This window comes from Netta rufina (genome assembly GCF_964035555.1).
Source record: "Netta rufina genome assembly, chromosome: Z".
NCBI lineage: Eukaryota > Metazoa > Chordata > Aves > Anseriformes > Anatidae > Netta > Netta rufina.
Genome location: NC_140126.1, coordinates 26042319 through 26065136, shown reverse-complemented (window position 1 = coordinate 26065136; position 22818 = coordinate 26042319). Strand labels below are relative to the sequence as shown.

The 22818-nt window shown below is 37.9% G+C and overlaps 1 protein-coding gene across 1 annotated transcript in view; it reads right to left on the bottom strand.

Moving 5' to 3' along the window:
- SLC1A1 (solute carrier family 1 member 1) overlaps positions 1-22818 on the bottom strand; it is a gene marked incomplete at both ends in the record, with an annotated part of 59172 nt that overhangs the window by 12825 nt on the left and 23529 nt on the right. Inside the window, 6 exons of the mRNA XM_084304648.1 lie at positions 871-978; positions 2957-3141; positions 4471-4578; positions 5926-5968; positions 7969-8083; positions 9352-9444. Of these exons, the coding sequence (XP_084160774.1) occupies positions 871-978; positions 2957-3141; positions 4471-4578; positions 5926-5968; positions 7969-8083; positions 9352-9444 (652 nt within the window). The remainder of the gene's footprint in view (positions 1-870; positions 979-2956; positions 3142-4470; positions 4579-5925; positions 5969-7968; positions 8084-9351; positions 9445-22818) is intronic.

Here is a 22818-nt window from a genome sequence, read left to right as displayed (position 1 = left end):
CCAGAGGTCCCATAGATATTTTCAGCTTTATACAGATGCTCATGTATGTTCATTGGCCTGGAAATGCCCTCTAAGTCATGATTCACCTTACCCTTACCCTTTTCCAATTTTTTCTAGTTTTTAAAAGAAGCAATGTGACTTTCAAAAATCATAGAATCATAGAATATCCCGAGTTGGAAGGGACCCATGAGGATCATCAACTCCAACTCCTGGCACCACACAGGTCTACCCAAAACTGTAGACCATATGACTAAGTGCACAGTCCAAACCCTTCTTAAATTCAGACAGGCTTGGTGCTGGGGAGCCTGTTCCAGTGTGCGACCACTGAAACTTCTTGGTGAAGAACCTCTTCCTGATATCTAGCCTAAACCTCTCCTGCCTCAGCTTGACACCATTCCCCCAGGTCCTATCATTAGTGACTAAAGAGAATAGATCAGTGCCTTCCCCTCCACTCCGTCTTGTGAGGAAGCTGTAGACCGCGATGAGGTCTCCCCTCAGTCTCCTCTTTTCCAGGCTTAGCAGGCCAAGTGACCTCAGCTGCTCCTCGTATGTCTTCCCCTCTAGGCCAGTCACCATCTTCGTAGCCCTCAAATACAGTGATATTATCTGTTTCAGCATCACGTTGAGAAGATGAAATAGTGAATACAAGAACAGCCTTTTTTTTTTTTTCCTAAGAATTCAAGGCACTTAGATTTTAAAACAAATCATACATTCAGCAAAAAGTGTATTCAAAACATTCTCATACAATTTGCATTGACAGGATTTTTTGTCTCTGACCTAGGAGACACTGGTTGCTGTAGATAATTACGTTGTAATCAACTAAGCACCAAAATTGATTACATTTAATTTAATCTTTACAATTTGACATACCCACTTAACACTGTAGCCATATAAAGACCCAGTTTACGAAAGATTTCCCAGTCCTCAACTTCTATTATCTTCCCAGCAATTAAAAACACAATACCGATTGGCATATACCTAGAAAGCAAAAGTAAAGCAATTAAAAAGGAATTCTCCAAAATACTGCATGCTCAACAAGTCACAATTTCTTGTACAGTAAAGGTTTTTGCAACAGATTGAATGATTTGCTTTGATGTTCTGTTACATAATTGATCGTACTCACTTGCAGCAAGGTTACATTACAGGTAAAAAAAAAAAAGACTAGGAAATCAGAATAAATTTTAACTTTAACACAGAATTTGGGAATGGGTGTGGGTTTTGCCCTGCTGCAGTAAATGTTTATGAGGGGCTATAACCTTACTTGAAGGTGGAGATTTGAAGGGATGAGACCAAGATTTTGTGCTCTGATCACACAGAGATGGGAAAGGTCTCCTGCACTTTCAGGAACTGCCCTGTAGCACTGGGAACTGTATGTGAATCACCTACACAAAAGAGTCATTTTAATGTTGGGATAGCACAGTCATCAGTTCGTTGTTTGATGGAAGGGTCCCCATCCAAATAGCTGCATTGGCTGCTGCCTACAGCAGACAAATTCAAGGCAAAATTCAGGGCTTATGCTAGCACCAGTTCCTCTGCATTCCTTTTACTACCACAGAACAGGCTGTGACACAGACAAGATGCCAATTTTCAGCTTTGAAAAATGTTATATAGATTCATTTATAAATTTGTAAGTTTATGAAATTTATACATTTTAAAATATTAACTTATAAAAATGTGTGTGTGTTATCTCACAAACACAGTAGTACTTTCCTCTGGTGCAAAGTAGAGGGTCCTAGTTCCTGCTGAATGCTGAACTTGGCGAAAGGAAAACTAATTCCTCATACTGCCAGTGTCCATCTTTACCTTATACAAAGCAACAGCTCCCACATCTCTAGAGACACAAGGAGCCAGAAGCCAGACTCAGGCACATGCAAAACAAAGGGTAGCTTATGGGTAGGATCCTGTATTTGTAGCACATGCTAATTCTGGGGTCTCTTTAGTGGTAACTTGCTGCAAAGTGATGCAGCCTACATGTATTCCATGGGACTTTAACTCAGTTAGGCACCAGATTTGTAGTGTCTAGCACAGTACAAACTGCAGAGACTAAGGTATCTCTAAGGCAGCAAGAAGCGTGCAGCTAAGCCCTGGACAGGTTTACTGGTTTGCAGACATCTCAGTGTGCTGAAATGGAGGGAAAATAAATGGAAGGGAAGGATCTGCTAAGCTACTGTTAGTGTGAAACAAGCAAGGTGGATACAGGCAGAGTACACAGCAAATGGCACAATGCATTCTCCATGTAGGATCAAACTCTGGAAAATATTGGATGTGCTTGTAGTGCTGATCCTGTAATTGCAATCTGCACAACTACTGACTGCACAGACACAAGCTTTGTGAATAGCTCCGAAGTCCAACTAAACACCACCAAATGTGTTACTACTTTCTATTTTTTTCCCATCTGGGAATATTATGTGAGAATATTGTGAGGATGGTATCTCACAAAGCCTATTAGCACAAGGAAAATGATGCCAAGTTGTATCTTGCATATCATTTTGGATTTTGCTCTATATTGTGGCTGGTATATTAAATTTTATTACTAAAGGAACTCAGCTCCTAGGACAGCTACCCTGTGAACATAACGGCTATCAGGGAATAGTGTTCAAGACTGAGAAAGGTATGTGGGTGATTCTTCTACAGTCCTCAAATCACTAGCACAGTTGTACTGGTTTGATATAAACTTCTAGTGACAATGTCTGAAAAACTCAAGATTCTTACGTACCAATGGGATTGTTCCTTTAGTTTATAGTAAGTGGAAGCCTTGTCTCCAGTTTCCTCTAAGTGATCAAATTCTGTATAAATGAAACTGTTTACAAGCCTTCCTTTAAAGCTGTTTGCTGAAGAGCACACATACAAAAGCAAACATCTGAGTCAGTGTGAGTCTGAGTCTGCTCTTACTTTTTCAATGACAAAACCCTGTTAAAGAATTAATTAGAAAATGCCAGTATACCCTTGGACTTACCACATAATTATCTGAACTATTCTCATTGTAGCTTCATTCAGTGCATTGAAAAAATCCACAAGCACTTGGCCTTTCTCTCCCATTTTCCCAATAACCATTCCAAAAACAAGACAAAAGACGATCAACCCAAGCACATTGATGCCATCAGAATACGAGCCCACGATCTTGTATTCTTGGGTTTTGTTCTATAGATCAGAGTCAAGGGAAAAAAGTTACAATCTGAAAACACAGAGTTTACTTTAATGAGTTCTAAAATGAAAGCATAATTATATCTTTCTTTGGAAAGATATGGAGCTGTTCCCCAGATACTCCATTTCCTTTCGGGCATTGCTGCATGGGCAAGGTCAGGAATGAAGATAGAATTAAAACTGCCTTTAAAAGCTTTGTATTTTAAGGCTATGCAATGATTTGATCACAGCCTAGGGGAGAGTAAAGCACCCCTTAATTTATGTTGGCCTTTACAGACTTCTGACACAAAGAATGGCAAGGTCCAGGTATCCTCAGTCATGCCTTCATTGTACTCAATACTTACTCCCTCCTGTGGTGAACAAATCTCAGGTGATATAGAATCCCTGTGGTCATTTCTAAGCAGCTCAAGAGCTTTTGTTCAGATATAAGATAAATACTCCATTGTGTAAGAGCTGGGATGATGCTGTTCAATTTTGCCCCCATTTAAAAATCTACTTTTCAGCTGAAGTCAGTGAAATTGCATAATTTATACTAAAGTTTGAAGCACATCAAATAAAAATCCTACTAAGTAGGTAGTTATTCACACATTCCTCTGGGTTTGTACAGTATTAATATATGATGGGTGCATTTCCTCACTGAATCCTGCTTCAGGATTTAATTCATGCCCTTGCACATAGCTCATATTCCCATGCTCTCATTATTATGTGATGAAATTTGGAAGGAGTACAGTAAAAGGAATATTGAACTTTTATTGTTCATAGTTTTGTGTTCATTGACTAATTAATTCCTTTCTTACTATTCTCCAGTGTAATTATAGACTTAACACACTGTCAATACCCATAAGCTTTCCAGACCTCTACTCAGAGGTTTGTTAAACATCTTTACTTTGGTCTCTTAACATTTTTTTACAGAATAACAAACTATTAAGTAACAAATACTTTTTATTATTTGTTTTCCACTTCAAAAAACAAAACAAAACAAAACAACAACAACAACAAAAAAACACAATAATTTTCTATTTCTAATTGACAATTCACTCGCATACACATTTACTGGAGTATATGAATTCATTATTTTCCTACACAATCTATAATCTTTGTACTGTTTATAGCACTAGAGCCATGAGGTTTTCTTAAACTTACTTGAAAATCCTCATAATCAGCTCTAGCATTTATTAAATTTTTGTGGCCTCCCTAAATTATATATATGTACCATTTCCATATTTCTCTCAATCATTAAGTGCAGTGTCAACTAAATCAGATTTAATCTATGTTCTTCCTTCGCACTTCATATATTATAATGGAATATAACAATAAAGGTCGCACCTCTGAAACCTCTGGTGTCGTAGCAGATGTAACGGATTCTTCTGTAAATACGGAGCTATTTTTATCCATGACAGTTGTAGCTTCCACTTTTTCACGTTTGGTTTTATACTGAAAAAGTTTTAAAAAAACACAGAACATCTTATTTAGAAATATGGGGAAACTGAAGAATGAACAAAGGCATAAACGCCCCCTAAAAATAACAGGAAAATAAACCGATCTGACACACAAACACATTATTTCCCAATTAAAATGAGCCAACATTGCTCTGTTCTTCAGATAACTGTAATTCAAACAAGTGATTCAGAGGTAATGTACTATGAATTCTGCTCTCCAGACTCCCAGGTACTGTGCGGACCTGGGTGCAGTCTTGCAGTGGATGAGATATTGCTCCTGACAAAGGCAAAGGGATTTTTTTTTACTGGAACAGTCTAGAGAGAATCACCAACAGACACCCCAGGAGAGGTCTGTTGTGCCAATGCACTTGATACAAACAGAATGCTTGAACATGCTACACTGTTGGAGAAGGTGTGTCAGTCTCATCATCTACAGAGGATGCTGTAGCATCCTGCTCTAAGGATAATTACATCAATATTGTTTTATATGGCCCACAAAAAGAGGGACTTGTCTACCTTCATTCTTTCTATGAAGTTTAGTACAGGACTGTATACTTCCCACAAGGCAGAAGAGTTGCCTCTGAAGTCAATGACAGATGAAAAAAATCTACAGGGAGAAGTTTTATAAACTGGAAATATGTTCAGTGTTCTACACAGCAGGACAGTTAACATCATTTTCTAATGGGAATAGTAAACTACCCCATTAAAGAACTTCAGAGCAACTGGTAGGCAGCCACTGAAGGAGATAAAAAGGGAGAGACCATCACAAAATACAGTTTGATATATTTATGGATAAAGATGACTGAATCTGAAGTAAGACTGAGACAGGGGGTTCCTTTTTCAACTTCCAAATGTCACTGCTTCTGAAAAGAGATGTCTCAAATAGACTCTAACATCTGGCTACCTTTTCCTAAAGATGAACCAGCACCACTGGTAATGGACATTTGATGTGAGACATAGCGGGGTGAAGGCTGAGGTATGCAAACTTCATCAGACATGGAGGGATTTAAAGAATGTGGGAGTACACCCTCATGACATTTTCCTTGTAACACTGCCTGTCCCAAAAGTGAAAAACTTAAATATTAATACATTGCTTGATTTCTGCATCCAGCTTCTAAACAGAGTCTTTTTGCAAGGGATGATCAAAAGCTGACAACAAAGTATTTTTCATAATGGAAACAAAACCAAAATGCCTTAAAAGAAGTCTTTTTATGGGGGAATAAAATACTCAGGAGCTTCTATGAAATTATTCTAAAATGACATAGTTTAGGGGTAATAAAGTAACAATAATTTGTAGTTAGCAATGAAAACTACAGTAACAAAGAAGGGTGTTCAAACTCACCTGTTGAAAACAGGCTTGGACAAGGTTTTCTGGGAACATATTCCTGTTAAAGAAGTAGAGGCATTTCAACACTATACTAAGAACAAATTGTTTATCTGAATAAAATGATAAAATTCACTTCTTAAAAAATAGATCAGTTTGTGTTCCTTTACCCAGAGAACAATGTGGTTAGCACTGACAGAGCTGAAGTCCAGAAAAATCAAAGGTTCAAGACTCCTAAGATCCAGTACACTGTCCCCATAAGGTAGAATCCTTGGGCTTATTTTTCAGTATTTGCTTGTTAGCTACTAAAGTTTTTTGTTTGTTTGTTTTGTTTTGTTTTTCCTACTGCATCATTTCCTTGGAAGGAAAGTACAGGAGTACAAGGAGTACAGGAGACAGTCTGAAGTCTTTTACAGAACTTCTAAAATATATGCTGGAAATAAAGAATAACTCTTACAAACACCCTGCTGGAAGCACCAGATATGTGGTATGTTCTATTGTAGTTCTGAAATATTAAATTAATCTTGGCTTATGGAAGATTCGCCTGTGTTATTCCAGGGTAAAGGGCTGCTTTCATGAACTGACAAATTAGGAAATTAGGTCAGAAGAAGTACAATCCAGTTGTGTCTCTCCTTTCCTATGGCCAATTTCACATTCAAACAATTCCACAAAACAGCATTAATTAAGTATTTATTGAATATTCAACCTATTTTCTAGAGAAAGATAGTTTCTATAATGAAGCAGAATTTGTTATGTCCCTTCCATATCTTGTACACACTTATGTCATTATTTTTCAAGTTTTTAAAGCAAAATTTCATTTAAGACAAGAGTAGTTTGTAGAAGCCTGGGATTTGCACTACTCTTTACAAGACTGTCTGGATTTGGATCATAAATCTGATGAATACACAGAAAAAAGTGACAATAAATCTTTTAAATCAGAGTTTCAGACCTCAACTGTAATTCCTAATTTACAGACTTATATTTGTTTACAAGATATTGAGCCATGAAGCGTAAAACCCAGAGTAGTCGAAATTATGGTTCTTATTATATTAAAAAAAAAAGGTTTTGTACATGGAGTTTCATCATCTGTGTGAATATGTATGTACATATTCATGTGGAAGTTAGTGGTAAATGCACTATTTTTATTATGTGGCTTATCACGGTGCCCTGCTGTTTATACCTGGGGCAAGCAACCATGTGTAATGAGATGAATACTCCACAGAGCTGCCATTTTGGTCATGCACAAGCAGGAAAGAACAGCTGTGGATTGTTGAATGTGACGTTGTGGGGTTGAGGACTGTTCACACCAAAGAGGGCTACCTTGATCTAGGCTGGGGCAGAGATGTGCCAGATGACAACAGACATTTGCTATTAAATAGGATACATATGCAGATACATACATACATTATATATATATATATGTATATTAAATAAATGGCAAAGAACTGTGGATCTGGAGTTACATCTGCAAATGTCAGTCACATTTCATGAAATGAAGAATGCTGAGAAAGCCACTTTTAGATACATAGTTGAATCTTACATGATAGATTAAGTAAAACTTCTAGGAAAAAAAAACAGTGGCCATGAACAATGATATGGAACAGAGACTAACTGCAGCTGAAGAAAAAAAATACGCAGAAACATTTGTGAGGGAACTATTTAGCTACTATTGGAAATGCAGCCTTGTTTTTCTGGATTTTGCCTAATTCCTAAACATGTCAAAATTTATTCAATTCCTATCAATTCTGAAAACCCACTCAAGTCTTTTGCAGACTTTGCAGGGGCTGCTTTCTTCTAGCCACTTTACATACCTATCATTTACCAGGATGCTATTGGAGATAGACTCATGATAAGGCTGTCTTCCAAAACATTGATGCAATATTTTTAAGGAAACCACTTGGAATACGCTAAAAAATGTCTAGCCTCTTGGAATACATATTACTTTCTACTTGTTGATTCCAAAAATATTGGAAAGTGTTTTCATTGTATTACATATTACAGTTTTATTATTTTCAGAATTTATTCTGCAAAAAGAGAATGGAAACAAAAAAAAAATCTCACCTGATCAGATCCAGCATGGCATCAACAGTACTGACTTCTGGGGTGCTGCCCACTCTGTCAATCTCATCTGCTGTTTGAGGTACTCCAGGTTTAATAGTCACAACTAAGACAATCCCTTAAGAAGGAGAACCAGGAAAACAGTTCACAGTGCAAGCAGAGGTATTGACACATCCTGTCTGTGTAATGCATCTTGTGTAATTAAAATCTTCATGAGCTAAACTCATCAAATGTTCTTTGCTTTGGTAAAACTAGCTTACAGCAATAAAGCAACATAAGTAGCGTCAGAAACAAATAAAAATCTGGGGGCAGGAAATGTTAGGTCTAAACTTGTGACTACTGAAATCAGTAGCTAATTTTCCACTGACTTTAGTGGCTTCATTTTAGGCATTTTTAATATTACACAGAAATGCTAGCCCTTTCCAAATATACACTTTTGATTTTCAAAATCCAAACTGCATTTATGTAACTGCACAATGAAACAAGAAATATCATAGTATCATGCAACATCTTATATTAACCTCTTAGATTAACCTCTGGGGGTTCTCTGGTTTAACCCCTCTTTTAGGACAGGGACAATTTCAAAGCTGGATACAGATAAAATATGTCAGTTTTTATTAAGTCTTCCTCACTGTGTATTCATTGAAAATTCCCAGACAGATGAGATGTTATCCTACACAGTGTAACTGCAGTGATACATTATTACTCTCCATAATGCAACCTCTAGGAATGACTCTAGCCTCATATGTCTGTATGTGATACTTTATTGTTAAATATTGCTTTGGTTTATAAGTAGGCTACATACAATGCACATTTCAGACTTCAAATAAATATATAATAGTTTATTTTTAGTGGGTGATACCTGTACTTTGTATTAACTTGAACTCAACAAAACACAAAGGCAATCCACAAATGACATGACAGCTGACAGCACAGGGCGTAATTTTATTTCTCTTTAAGAACACAGACTGAAGATTTCTGTTCAAGCAAATACGTGAGATTTCAACGCTGTTTGTAGGGAATGAACTTTCTGCAAGAGGAGATGTGAACTTCTGAGTAGCAGGAGTGGAGCCTGGTAGTGTCATAAGGGATAAAAAACTTACAGGAAGGGAACTGGATGACACAGAAAGCCATGTTTTCTCCCACTCTTTCAGGTGAAATAGGTAATACATTCTTGCATCTGAGAATTTATCATCGTACTATTGAATAGCAGGACTAACTTTCCCCTGCATCTAGCTACAAGTGTGTATAATGGTGTTTGTATGATTCCTGAATCTCCTCTCCATACTTTCTTGGCAAATTAGTATTGCCATAGTGCTGTATACATGTACTTCTAATTAGGCAATGATATGGATTTTAATAGCATTTTAACTTTTTACAGAGTACCTAGTATTACGGCAATGACTGTAGTGCAGAAATAATATATGACTGCTCGCAAACCAATCTTCCCAGAAACGCTGGAATCCAAAGCAGCAACACCTGCAAAAAGAACCACAAAAACAAAATGCTAAAAAATAGTCTTTAAAGAAACTAGATATTTTTGTAGAGGCTTAACTTTATGCAGGAAATACTTCATTATTCTAGATATTTCTAAACACTTCATTAGCAGTTGCACTTCCGAAAAATTTCTGTAGCAGACCAATGTATTTGCTTTTTTTTCTTTACACTGTTTCACCTGGGTTTTTCTAGTAAAAAAAGTAATTGATCTCTTTCTGATTTCTTGGTGTAGGTGATAAATTAGACTTCTTGCGTTCAATGAAAGCATGTTAGAATCTATTCCTATAATCACTTAACCACTTCACTTTCATCAGATCTATAACATTTTGGTTTTAAAAGTAAGGACAGTGGGAAGGGAGTTACTCAGGTCTTTTATCCCAGGTTGCTCAAAGGCATACACAGACAAGCCAGGCTCATTCCTAGCAGGCTTGCTTTTGTTAACAAGTTTTGTTGTTGTTGTTGTTGTTTTGTTTTGGATGAAAGCTGTTCTGCAGGGGCTGGGTTGTACCCATTACTCTGCCTGTATCTGTCATTACCAGAAACTGAGGGCTGCTTTTGTCAAAGAGGTGGGGAAAGTTCTGAGGAATGTGTTGTTCTGTGGTTAACTTAGCATCTGGCAGCAATATAAAATCAAACTCATCAGGAAGTGTTTTGTAATTGTTTAAAATATTTACAGTTGTGTCTATAGGCATACAATTCAGTAACCAGGATAAAATGAACATTGTGACTGTAAAACTTGACTATCTATAACGACACTGGTTAATAATTCACTGTTATCTATTATACATTTGTGATCCGTTTATATTTTTATGTTTGCTGAGTCAGATTATCAAAGTCTGGCCAGATTCCCTTGCCATGAGGATATTTAGCCCCAGAGAAACGTGATTTTGCAGAAAGAATTGTTTCAAAAACAAAGGAAAAAAAATCAAAGATTTCTGACACTACTGAACTTACTGATCTTTGAGCTCAGTAAGGAATGTAGCAAGCATACTTTAACCAGGTGTTGACCAAGTGTTTAACCAAGTATCTTCTTTCAGAAGATACTTTAACAGCAGTAACAACTTGTGCCTAGAGTATTCACATAATGCCTTACTTGCTCTGTTAATTGTTATTCAAAATGCAAACAACCCTGTTAGGGGAGAATGAAGGTTATTTTATTTCATCATCTATTCGATTACATTGGGGTCTTCCACAAAACAGCATATTATCAGATCGATTGCAGAAGAACTATATACAAATGCAGAAATCATTACATAAAGACTATTTCACTTTACAGCAAATAATGGTAATAAAAATCTCTCCATATTGCAAGGTAGTAGAGACATGCACAGAAAAAAAAAAAAAAACCAGTGCCACAGTAATTACAGGAGGCTTGCAGCACTGAGGTGGTTGTTTGAGGAGCAAACGAGAATGGACATAGAATCTGGGCTATGATTTTCATTTCTCGCCTTGGCAACTGGGTAAAACACAGTGGAAAGGAGCCTGTTTGCAATGCTGTAGGATAAACTGTGGCAACTATGGCAGTAAGAACTCCTGAGATGGACAATAATAAGTAACGGCTTCTGTGGACAATGGAAGACTCCGTTTCAGTGGCTGTCAGTGCTAAAACTTACACACCTGCCATACTGACTTGGAAGATTTAACATCACTTTTTTTTTTTAAAGTGAACTGGTATTACCAAAGTTCCATATTTTTTAGCAAAAAGTTCATAAAAATTATAAATCACTGAATTATATAATGAAGCTTGCTTTATAGACTGTCAATAGCAGTCAGATGGCCAGTGGAGGTAAGATAGGATGGTAACATTCTCATGGGATGGAGTTCTTCATAAAACTTGTTTTATGATCTTTTCTTGCTTGACAGTCTTGCTGAGCCACCATACAGCTCAATACACATGCAAGGTTATTTCCACAGAGTACTCAGTTATAAAGATTCTACAATTAGTACGACACAAAATTCCTATGACAGCAATTCTGCTGGCTCCAGATAAAATCTCTTTCCAAACTGCTATGTTCACTAAAGTTATAGAGGCATAATTAAAGGCAAACTTTGCCCTTGCATTTTTAAACTGAATAATGATCCTGTTAAAGAGTGAGCTGTGCCAGAATCTAGATTGTGCTTCTACTGCAATGTTGGTGCTGCTTTCCTAGGAACTGTAACAACTTGCAAATAAGTCAGGCAGACATGATTAAGTAAGTACAAGTATGCTCTAGCATGACCCATGACAAGTGGTTTTTTTTTGTTGTTTGTTTGTTTGTTTGTTTTCCTGAAAACAGCTGTACTCTGAAACAAAATTGGATTCAGGATTATGCTTCCTTTTGAGAATAAAGTAGCATCCACTAGAAGTTCCACAGATAGGTTTACACAGGTCTATATTGTGATATGTAGGAAAACACTATATATAAAAGTAGTTTTTTTTTTTTTTTTCCTGATACATCCCACTGTCATCAGTGAGTAAGTCATAGTATTTTATAATTGAAAGCTATGGGCTTCTCAAGCCAACTGAGAAAAAAATTTCTACTGAAATAACACCACAAGTCTGTAATTTCTTTGCACACAACTGAAAGATTTAATGGAAGATGCACTAAACAAAGCATACAGCTTACTCTAGCTCATAAGAAAATTTGTTTCTCAAACTAAGATGGCACATACGCTACTCAAAACAGAAAGCCTGCAATGTTGTAAATAAAGAACAGAAAAACACTGTAGTTAAACTTGTGTATCTCCTGTGGATTGCCACTACATCTAGTTTATTTGCACTTTCCCTCCATTGACCAAATCCCAAGTTTTATACTGTTTGAACATGTTTAAGCAGATTGACTGCAAATAAAGCTTATAGAATTTTATTAGGCATGATGGATTCTCCTCCATACTTGAGCATTTCACATTTCAAAATTCATGTATTTCAAATTAGTCCCTTAGATTTTTTTTCAAGTGATATTCTAAATGAATCACAGACACAGAACCTCAAAAGAACAGCACAGACACACACTTTGGTGTAAGATATGCTTCTGTATCTGGTCCTTTTTTATTTGAATATTTTGGTTGGTGCTGTGCCAGGAAGCCTTTCAATTTAATTTTCTTTCATTTTCAAAGCTGATATTTTTGCTTTATTACCAGAGGATTTTCAGGACTTTCCATTTTGAAAAAGGAACCAAAAAGAAAAATGAACCAAAAGGGGTACAATATGAAACTTGCAAAAATCAAGAATGGCAAAACTGAATTATTACAGGTGATTAAACCTGTCTGTTTTTGTCCTATGTTGTGCCCTGCTACTGATTTTTGCACTTGGAATATGCCATGTTGCCTAAGTTAGAGAAAAGAAACACAGCTCTCCAACTCTCTTTAGAAGCCCTGTCTACATGGTGAAATGCATCAAACTAAGAGTTGTATTATAACTGAATGATATTCATCTGCAATTTCTGAAGTCCATTTGAAATTTCTTAGGAAATCCTGTATATGTTTAGAACTGCTTTCCTAAAATGTTCATGTATAAAGAAAGCTCCTTACATAAAGGCATAGTCTGATTTAGGAAAAGATGGACCTAAACAGTACACATGATGTTTCTGAAATTTTTACTGGTAGCCACTGATGGAAGTACAAATCATTCTTTTATGGGGAGCGGTGTTCCCCACGGGTAAGTGCTGGGTCCAGTCTTGTTCAACATCTTCATCGATGACCTTGATGAGGGAATAGTGTCTGCCCGCAGCAAGTATGCCAATGACACAAAGCTGTGAGGAGTGGCTGACATGCCAGAAGGCTGTGCTGCCATTAAGCAAGACCTGGACTGGCTGGAGAGATGGGTAGGAAGAAACCAAATGAGGTTTAATAAGACCAAGTGTAGAGTCCTGCACCTGGGAAGGAACAACCACATGTATCAGTACAGGCTGGGGGACGACCTGCTGGAGAGGAGCTCTGACGAGAAGGATCTGGAGGTCCTGGTGGACGACAGGTTGACCATGAGCCAGGACTGTGCCCTCATGGCCAAGAAGGCCAACGGGATCCTGGCATGCATTAAAAGGAGCGTGGCCAGCAGGTCAAGGGAGGTGACCCTCCCCGTCTACTCTGCCCTGGTCAAGCCTCACCTGGAGTACTGTGTCCAGTTCTGGGCTCCCTGGTACAAAAAAGACAGGGATCTCCTCGAAAGAGTCAGGCGGAGGGCCACAAAGATGATACGGGGCCTGGAGCATCTTCCCTATGAAAAAAGGCTGAGAGACCTGGGTCTGTTCAGCCTGGAGAAGACTGAGAGGGGATCTTCTCAGTGCATATAAATATCTGAAGGATGGGGGCCAGACGGATGTAGCCAACCTCTTTTCAGTGGTTTGCAGGGACAGGACAGGGAGTAATGGTCACAAGACAGAGCACTGGAAGTTACGCACCAACATGCGAAAGAACTTCTTCACGGTGAGGGTGACGGAGCACTGGAACAGGCTGCCCAGGGAGGTTGTGGAGTCTCCTTCTCTGGAGATATTTAAGGCCTGTCTGGACGCCTAGCTGGGCAGCCTGCTCTGAGGAACCTGCTTTGGCAGTGGGGTTGGACCAATGATCTTTCGAGGTCCCTTCCGACCCCTACAGTTCTGTGATTCTGTGATTTTAGTTTCTGACTTAGGGAAAATTACACATTAGTGTAACATAAGATTGCAACTTCGATTAAGACCAATATTTACTAATATTTACTACTTTCTCTCTGAAAAGACTGTTGATGTTTTTTTTTTTCCCTTTTTTGATGTCACAGGAACAGAGAACATTCCTAAACAAAACGGAACTTTGAAAGTTCTGGAAAAGTTGTAATTAAGGCTTGAAAAATCATTGAATTGTATGCTTCAATAGTAGTGACAACACAGAAAGACTCTTGAGAAACCCAATTATTTTCTGCATTTTTTGTAACACTTCTCTTTGTTTGCCTTGCTGCTTAGAAAGGTTGTTTTAGAACACTATGAACTGAAAACAGTTCTTACATTTTCTTGTTTTTTCCATCAGCTGATGACGATTCCACTCCCAGTAAACATAGGAGTGCCTCTGCTCAGCTGCCAACAGAGTCAACCTCTTCTGAAGCCTGAAGGTTGGTCTACAGCTTTCTTACTGTTTCTTAGTAAATGCAACAAGATTCTCAATTATTTCTGTACTTCTTTTTCAGTTTTCAAAAAGAGTTACTTAGATTTTTCAGAATAAAAATAAAGCTTAATCATACAATCAGAATCACAGAGTACCCCAAGTTAGAAGGGACCCACAAGGATCACCAAGTCCAACTTCTGTCTCCACATGGGACTACCCAAAAACCAAACCATATGTCTGACAGTGCTGTCCAAACACTTCTTGAATTACAGCACACTTGGTGTCACAACCACTTCCCTGAAGAACCTGTATCATTGCCTAACCACCTTCTTCTTAGTGAAGAACTTTTTCCTAATATCCAATATGTATATCCAATATTATATCCAATAATACATTCCCTGAAACAGCGTTGTGCCATTCTCCTGGGTCCAATATGTATATCCAATATTATATCCAATAATATATTTCCTGAAATAGCCTCATGTCATTCTCTTGGGTCCTATCCCTGGTTGCTAGAAACTTGCTGGGTCTCCAGGAAAAAAAAAAAAAAAATCAGAGAGTGCGGCAGTCCTGCATGGGGATTACAGTTTGAGGTGATATACCTTGACACTGCAGCCCATCCTATCCCATGTTGGTACCACCAGGATCATGCGCAGTGCTGAGGTGAAGCTCTGAAAAGGGCCAGAGACTCCCAGCAGGCACTCAGCAATGACAGTGCAAGACACCCCATCTTCAACAGCACAGTTTCAGGGAGTCAAAATTGGCAAAAGGCAGGGTCAGCAGATACCCATCTCAAGAAGTCCCACTGGACAACAGTATCCAGTAAAATATATGACAAAGTGATGCTCATGGCAGCACAGAATCACTACTGCGCCACCTTGCTGACCTGCCTATGCAGTTGCTTTATTTCTATCCAGATCCAGAGGAACTCTGTGAAATTACAATCTGAAAGACCTGTCCTGTAGACAACTTATCTAAGCAGGTGTGGGTGACAGGCACATTCTGTCATTACCAGATATAAAATGAAGTAGAGAAGGGAGGCCAATTGTTTGTAGACTTGTTTGGAATAACAAAACTCTGGGGCAATTAGGACACTTTCCAATCTTTCATGTAAAAGAAACCAATCACCTAATAAAAATTATTGTTATTATTATTATTTAATAACGTATAACATAATACATAAGGAATATAAATATATAATTGTCCTGGTTCCAGTTAGAACAGAGTTGATTTTCTTCCTAGTGGCTGGTAGATTGCTGTGTTTTGGCTTAGGATGAAAAGAGTGCTGATAACACCCCGATGTTTTAATTGTTGCAGAGCAGTGCTTATACCAAGCCAAGGACATTTCAGCTTCTTGCTCTGTCCTGCCAACGGGCAGGCTGGGGGTGCAGTAAGAGCTGGGAGGGGACAGACCCAGGACAGGTGACCCAAACTAGCCAAAGGGGTATTCCACACCACCTGATGTCATGCTAAACAATATATAGGGGTGGCTATCCGGGGGAGGGGGCCGGACTGCTCGGGGTTAGGCTGGGCATCGGTCAGCGGGTGGTGAGCAATTGCATTGTGCATCACTTGTTTGTACATATTATTAGTAGTAGTACTATTATCATCATTGTATTATTATTATTATTATTATTATTATTATTATTATTATTATTATTATTGTTGTTGTTGTTGTTGTTGTTGTTATTATTATTTTCCTGTCTTATTAAACTGCCTTTATCTCAACTCACGGGCTTCACTTTCCATTTCTCTCCCCCGTCCCAGAGAGGGAGGGGGGAGGGTGAGCGAATGGCTGCGTGGTGTTTAGCTGCCGGCCGGGTTAAACCACGACCATAATTTAAATATATATTAATATATACTCCATTATATATAAATATGTATACTTATACAAATACTATATAGTGTCATACATAAATATATTATATAATAAATATTTAATATAACGATTAATAATGTTTATTATTAATATTATTATATTATAATATATAATGTATATATATAATTAATAATAACTGCAAGTTTTGTACTCAGGAAAATTATTCAGACAAATTAATGCAGTTGGTAGACAAACCAGCCTTGCCCCCTGTGACTAACCCATAAAATCACACAAATTAAATATTCATTAATATTCTCATTGTACTTATTATTTTGGTTGGAATAAAAATGTGTTTTTAAGAGAGGCAACCTTGTATAGTACATTTACAAATAGTTGGAACTATACGATCTATAAGGTCCCTTTCAACCCAATCCATTCCGTGATTAACGAAACCTCCAAAAATATTGGACCCCACTAGTCCTTCCATGTTGTTCCTTCATGTTGGAATGACCTTCTACACTGCCCACTTAAAATAGAAATTTTATGCCAGTATTAACATTTGGCAACCTTATAAAAAAAACATTATATAACTACATTTTGTATAGTCTGTAGTTGATCACCAAGTAATTGACTAAGTTGCTATCATAACCAAAAAATTATCAACACAAGAGGGATCTACTCTCTGGGCAGAGCACTTCCTCTGTGCTATGAGTGCCAACACTGGTAAAAAAATGAAACTGCGTAATTCATGATTTATAGATTTTGTGTACAGTTTAGATAAATATTTTAAATGGAAACAAGCAAATCAGTGCCTGACATGCTTAAAAGTCAAGTAAACAAAATGATCTCCATAGAAGATGGTATTGCACAATGTTTTTGTGTGGTTTGTATCAGTGTTTACTTTGGAGGCATATATGAAATGCAAATGTATCCAAATGGCTTTGGTATTAGGTATAACACTGTTGTTCCAGAGTTATTCACTGTGCTTCGTTAATATTGTGGTATCTGTGAGATCTAGGAGTGAAAAGGGTTGCATTAAAGAGTAGAAACAGTCACAAGGATGTGGCTTCTAGTGATCATATCTTACCAGCTGCCTAGTGGACAACACCTATATCCACAGAGTTTGCCATACCATTCTACAGAGTTGTCATAACTGAGCACAAGGGTTTATGTTTCCAGGTATTCTTTTCCTATACATCATAAGAAACTGAATCTTTAATTTGGTGTTGTGATTGTCTCGCAGCAGCAATCACACCTAGACCCTTCAGCATTTTTTTTTGCTGCTCTGCAAATTCTAGTGTCATCAAGTGCATCATCTCCTGCAGTACTTCTTATCTGTTCTCAAAGCTTGTAATAATACCAGAAGAAATCAAATTAAGTTCAGAAGAAGCTAACAGGATCTTTTCCTTCCATCATCTAAATTCATCTGCAAATGATATAATGGTGTAATCAGCAAGAGGCTGGGCTGTTTACCTGCCTTTGCCAACAGCATGACACTTGAGGATCACGATGTAAGTTTTCTCTGTAGAGATTGATGCCACTTATCCAGCTCCATAGCACTGGTGGTTGGCTTTTTTCCTTACATGTCCATAAGTGGCAGAGGGAAAAGTCCAGTTCAAGGGCTTTCCACATTCAAACAATTGCCATCCACAACATAGCTTCTTCCTTGACACTTACAATTTTTCTCTTTCGTAGCTAATTACATTTTTGTGGAGAAATAACTGTAAATCAGCACACATCAACAATTCTCTTAGTTTTCTGATATTTAATTCACAATTGTGACAAAAATATAGCATCAAATGTTCCTAATGAGTAGAATACTATGGCTTTTACACCTTCTCATACATGACTCAGATGTTGACTGAAGAACAAAACGCAGTTCTGAAACTGCTCCAAACTGCCATCAGTCTTACAGCTTTAATTGAGAAAATTCAGTAGATTCTAGAGGAATCATTAAAGAATTTTTAACATCTTCAAAGCTTCCACTTTTAATTCTCCCCTTCCTCCTGCCCTTACCTTCCATTTTGGCTATTCTGGCTGCAATGCGCATGCACTAAGTCATAGGAATGATACCATGAACATCCAGCATTGTCATGTTTAAAACTTTTTCATAGGATATTGCAACCAACATAAGAAAATAGGAAAAACATGGGGGATTCTTAAAATGCATATACAGTATTTCAGTAAGCAATCCTTCTAAAGGAACCATAATGGTTTATACAAAAAAAACAGTGTTGTTTCATTCCAATGGGTGTGCTATGCTATATGTTATTGAAAAAAATTACTCTTAGAAAAATACTAGGAAAAAAATAACAAAAGAATGAAGGAATGCAGAAACAGCCCCCTTGATAAATGGAGATCTGTCTGAAATGCATGAAGTTACTTGACTTTAAAAGATGGAACTGGGAGTATTCTTAATATAAGACACGAACAGTATCAATATGCATCAATATTTCAACTGCACCTGATGTGGTATGACCTGATCTCTCCGTCTGGTTTGTTTTTCAGAATGCCATTTACCTCCTACTGACTGTTCTCACTTAATTCTCTAATCTTCACAGAAGCAGTGGTTAAGTCACAATCACAATCTTTCTTAGAGGCATGTAAGCATTTTGAGTTAGCTGCCTTTCCTTCTTTTGCAAGAGAAAACACATAAAACCAGCATTTGGCCTGTATCTTCAGAATTGAGAAAGTATTTTTGCTTGAGGAACCACGCACCAAATTCTAGCTCTACTGTTGACTTTTATAGCAAGCTTATTGCTTATTTTCTTATCCCTTTATGTGTCTAAGAGAATCCAAATTTGAGTTCTTACTCCATAGCTCACTGCCAGTTGTAATCAGCTCAAAAATCGCAAATTCCAGGAAAGAAAGAAATCTCATATATGTAAGCAAAGATTTTATCTTATTTCCATGTAAATTTTATTATCATTTGATAGTTGGTTCACGTATGTTAAGTGGGAAAGTCTCACATCAGTGAAAGGTCTTCTCTGTTGTCCTAAACATGAAGTCAGGTTTGGAGAGATCTTTGAGTCCAAATTGCCTGGCATTATGTGCACAATCTCCCTTGTGACTAAGCAGATCACAGTGATTCTTCCTTCACAGGGACACATGTTGGAGTCACACTTCCTGAGACTCAGAAGGGGTATAAAGAGACTAAATGTTAAATTTGTCAACTAATCTGAAGGTTTTTTTCACCCAGCCAGTCTCTTCCTGATGAAGCTCTGTATCCTTGTTTTTGCAAGGCCTCTTCATTTCCTGTATGAAGAATGTTCTCCTCCGATCTTCTGAAAACAAGGGTGCCAAAGACATCTGTCCTCTGTCCTTTTGCCCTTGGCATAGTATTTCACATGGTGACCTTTTGAATGGAAGGCCCTATTATATGAACTTCAGGCAGTAACAGCTGCAGGAGAAATCACCGTATCAGCAGTGAAATCAGAGCTTACACTTTATTGAAGCCATCCTTGACTCACTTGTCATTTTCCCTCTTTTCAAGGGAGTTTCTGAGTCTTTTCTCGCCTTTTCTGCCCATTTAGTTGGAATGAACTTTTAGTACAAGTTTACCCTGACTTTAATAAATCTCCTGAAAGCTCATTTTCTCCATATTCCCCCTGAGCTGTAAGTTTACTAATTAGGTTCAAAAGGAATTACTGTTCTTTCCTTCCAAGGGCTAAACAGTCTGTCTTCTGCTCTTTTTCACTTTGCTCTCTGGAATTCTCTAGGAAATGTAGTATAGCATCCCTTGCAAATGAACAAGACTGTCAGGACCAAACAAGCAATTCACGTGTCTATTCAAATACATAGACATTAAGTCAGTGACATTAAGTCTGACACTTCAGACCGCATGATTCTATTCACTAATTAATCATTCAGCTAAGACACAGGACTCAGATGCTGTTATCTGTATTAACCATAGATCTTTTCTCAACAATCTTTCACTTGATATGCAACTCCAAGAAATTTTGTTTCTTCCCTGTGTTTACTATGTCATGGGGCTCTGCATTCCTCTTTGTGTCTACCCTTCCAGTAGCTAACTGAATGACATATATAGCTAAGTCATGTTAGGAGGACAGTTCTCACCCAGATGTTGCCTGAGAAGATCAGGTAATGAAGGTTTGCCATGGCAAACAGAAGACCCGGTCACTGTGGTATGTAATCACTCGAACCACATTTTTGGTGACCTACCATCTCTGTCTTTAGTGTTTGTTACCAAAAGTCTTCAATTCGTATTCTGTCAGTCCCTCCATAGCGGCAGTTTTCCTATCTGTTCAGATTTCATTGTTGCTGAAAAGGAAAAGCATATAACAGCTTGTAGCTATTATGGTTTCAGTAAACTTGATAGCATCTCCTTTTCTTTGAAGAAAATGTTTATTCTTCTACTAGTACAGTTCTGTAAATGCAACATAAGAAGGTCTTACAAATGAGTTGATGAAAGCTTGCAAATTAGTGGTTGGGAATGAGGAAGGGGGGCAAATGTGATGAATAAGCATCTGTTAGTTCTATTTAAATACCACAAAAACATTTTAAAACAGAAAATTTTCAAATCCTACTTATATGATCTAATGAAACTACCACTGGGTTAGCAAGATAAATACTGGTCTTCTGACTTTGAAGAGGCACTGAAAAAAGCAGATTTTTTTTTTTTTTTTTCTGAAGAAACAGAATAGAGCATGGAATGTATTAAGAGTTACAAAGAATACTCAATACTGACAGGGAGTGTCCTGGATGATTCAGGAAGCTTTTGAAAAAGTAATTGTTACAAACCTTCTAAATACCAGATAGAAAGGGATAAATAAATGGGAGATTAATAGTTTATGGAAATCAAAGCGATTAAATCATTATAAAATGGTACGGTTCAGGTAACATGTCCAGAAAAATGTCTGACCCCAGATGTCAGTTCATTAACAGGTTGCTGTGCTGGTCTGTGAGCAGTTGGCAAAATCACCATTGCAGTGTTGTATTATGATCTTTCCCTATAGACCTGATTGGACTACATGCATAGAAAGAAGATATTAGTACTGACTTTCATTCGTCTTATTTGCAAATAGTATCACTTGTACAAAAAAACGTGTTTTTCCTCTAGAAAGCTTTTAGAGGCTACAAAAACACGTTAGCACCTTTTCAGAAGATTCAATGTTCCTTGGGTGGAATATAATAAGAGCCTACAAAGAATGAAGATGACATCAATCTGCCAAGCTGGACAGGCTAGGAAAATGCATAGGAGAAATCACATTTGGTTCATGAATACAGCAGAAACAGCTTCTGCATTGTTGCAGGAGAAATATGTATGGAGGGAATACAGAAAACTCAAGAGTACTGAAACTAGCTGAATTACTCCAGAATTACTGGTGGTAGAAGGTATAGGTGTACAAGTTTTAGCTTCCAGATTGTCATAAAGAAAACTTTAACACGACATATTTTTTAATTGATCATGAAGTCCACAGATACAGAAATGGAGTAAAAAAGTGAATGCAGTTGGTTTTACTTAGTGGAATTGTTGCTTTACGTGCTGAGCTCCAGAACAGAAGAGCTGAGGACACCAACTCACTTCACATCCACACACACTGGTGTCACCAGCAGACCCACAGTGATATGGCTGGGATGGGAGGCAGTGGCTGCCAATGCTGCAGAACAGCTGCTGTACTGGGGCTCTTTGCCCTTGAGAGCTGGTGGTAATCATGCTCCATGAACCAGAAGTCCATTTCAAAGTTTTATTACTGTAATTTAAAGCCTTAAATAATATAGGGGCTGTCTCAGTTGCATGAGATCACTAATATTGATGGGTAAGAAGAAAATGATTGTTATAGGAGTAATCCAATGGGGATGAGCACAAAACTTTGTCCAATAGCCCATGACTATGCAGTCTTCCCTGCCTCAATGACTGCACATGGACAGTGGGACAGGACCTTCAGTATCCCTCAGTACAACTGAAGGTAAAACTCATTAACAGTAGTCTACCAGTTCTCGCCCTTTGTCCAATGTACATGATAGAAAGGGACAAGGTGAATTCCCTGCCTGAGCTCTGGTAACAATGTTATTACTGCTGTACTATGGATTTGCTTTCTTGCTGGTTCTTGTGACATCTGAAACATAGAAATGCAACTGGAGACTGCAAATATTGCAAGAGAGAGTCTCTGAGTATGTTAAGCCAGATCAGGGCTTATCCAGTGGGTGGAAACTAGTGCACTTGTTCATGATGCACAGGGCCTGTTAACAACGCCTCGATAGCAGAGCATCTCTCAATAGAGAATGCAGGAATGGAAACTGTTGATGCAGCTATTACCCACGTCAGGAATGCTGATACCAAAAGAAAAGTTATTTTGAAGCTTTCAGTAGATTCAGGCTGGATGTTGGGAAAAGGTTCTTCACTGAGTGGGTGGTCGGGCAATGGAACAGGCTCCCCAGGTAAGCAGTCATGATACCAAGCCTGTCAGAGGACAAGAAGCATTTGGACAATGCTCTCAGACATACGGTCTGATTTTCAG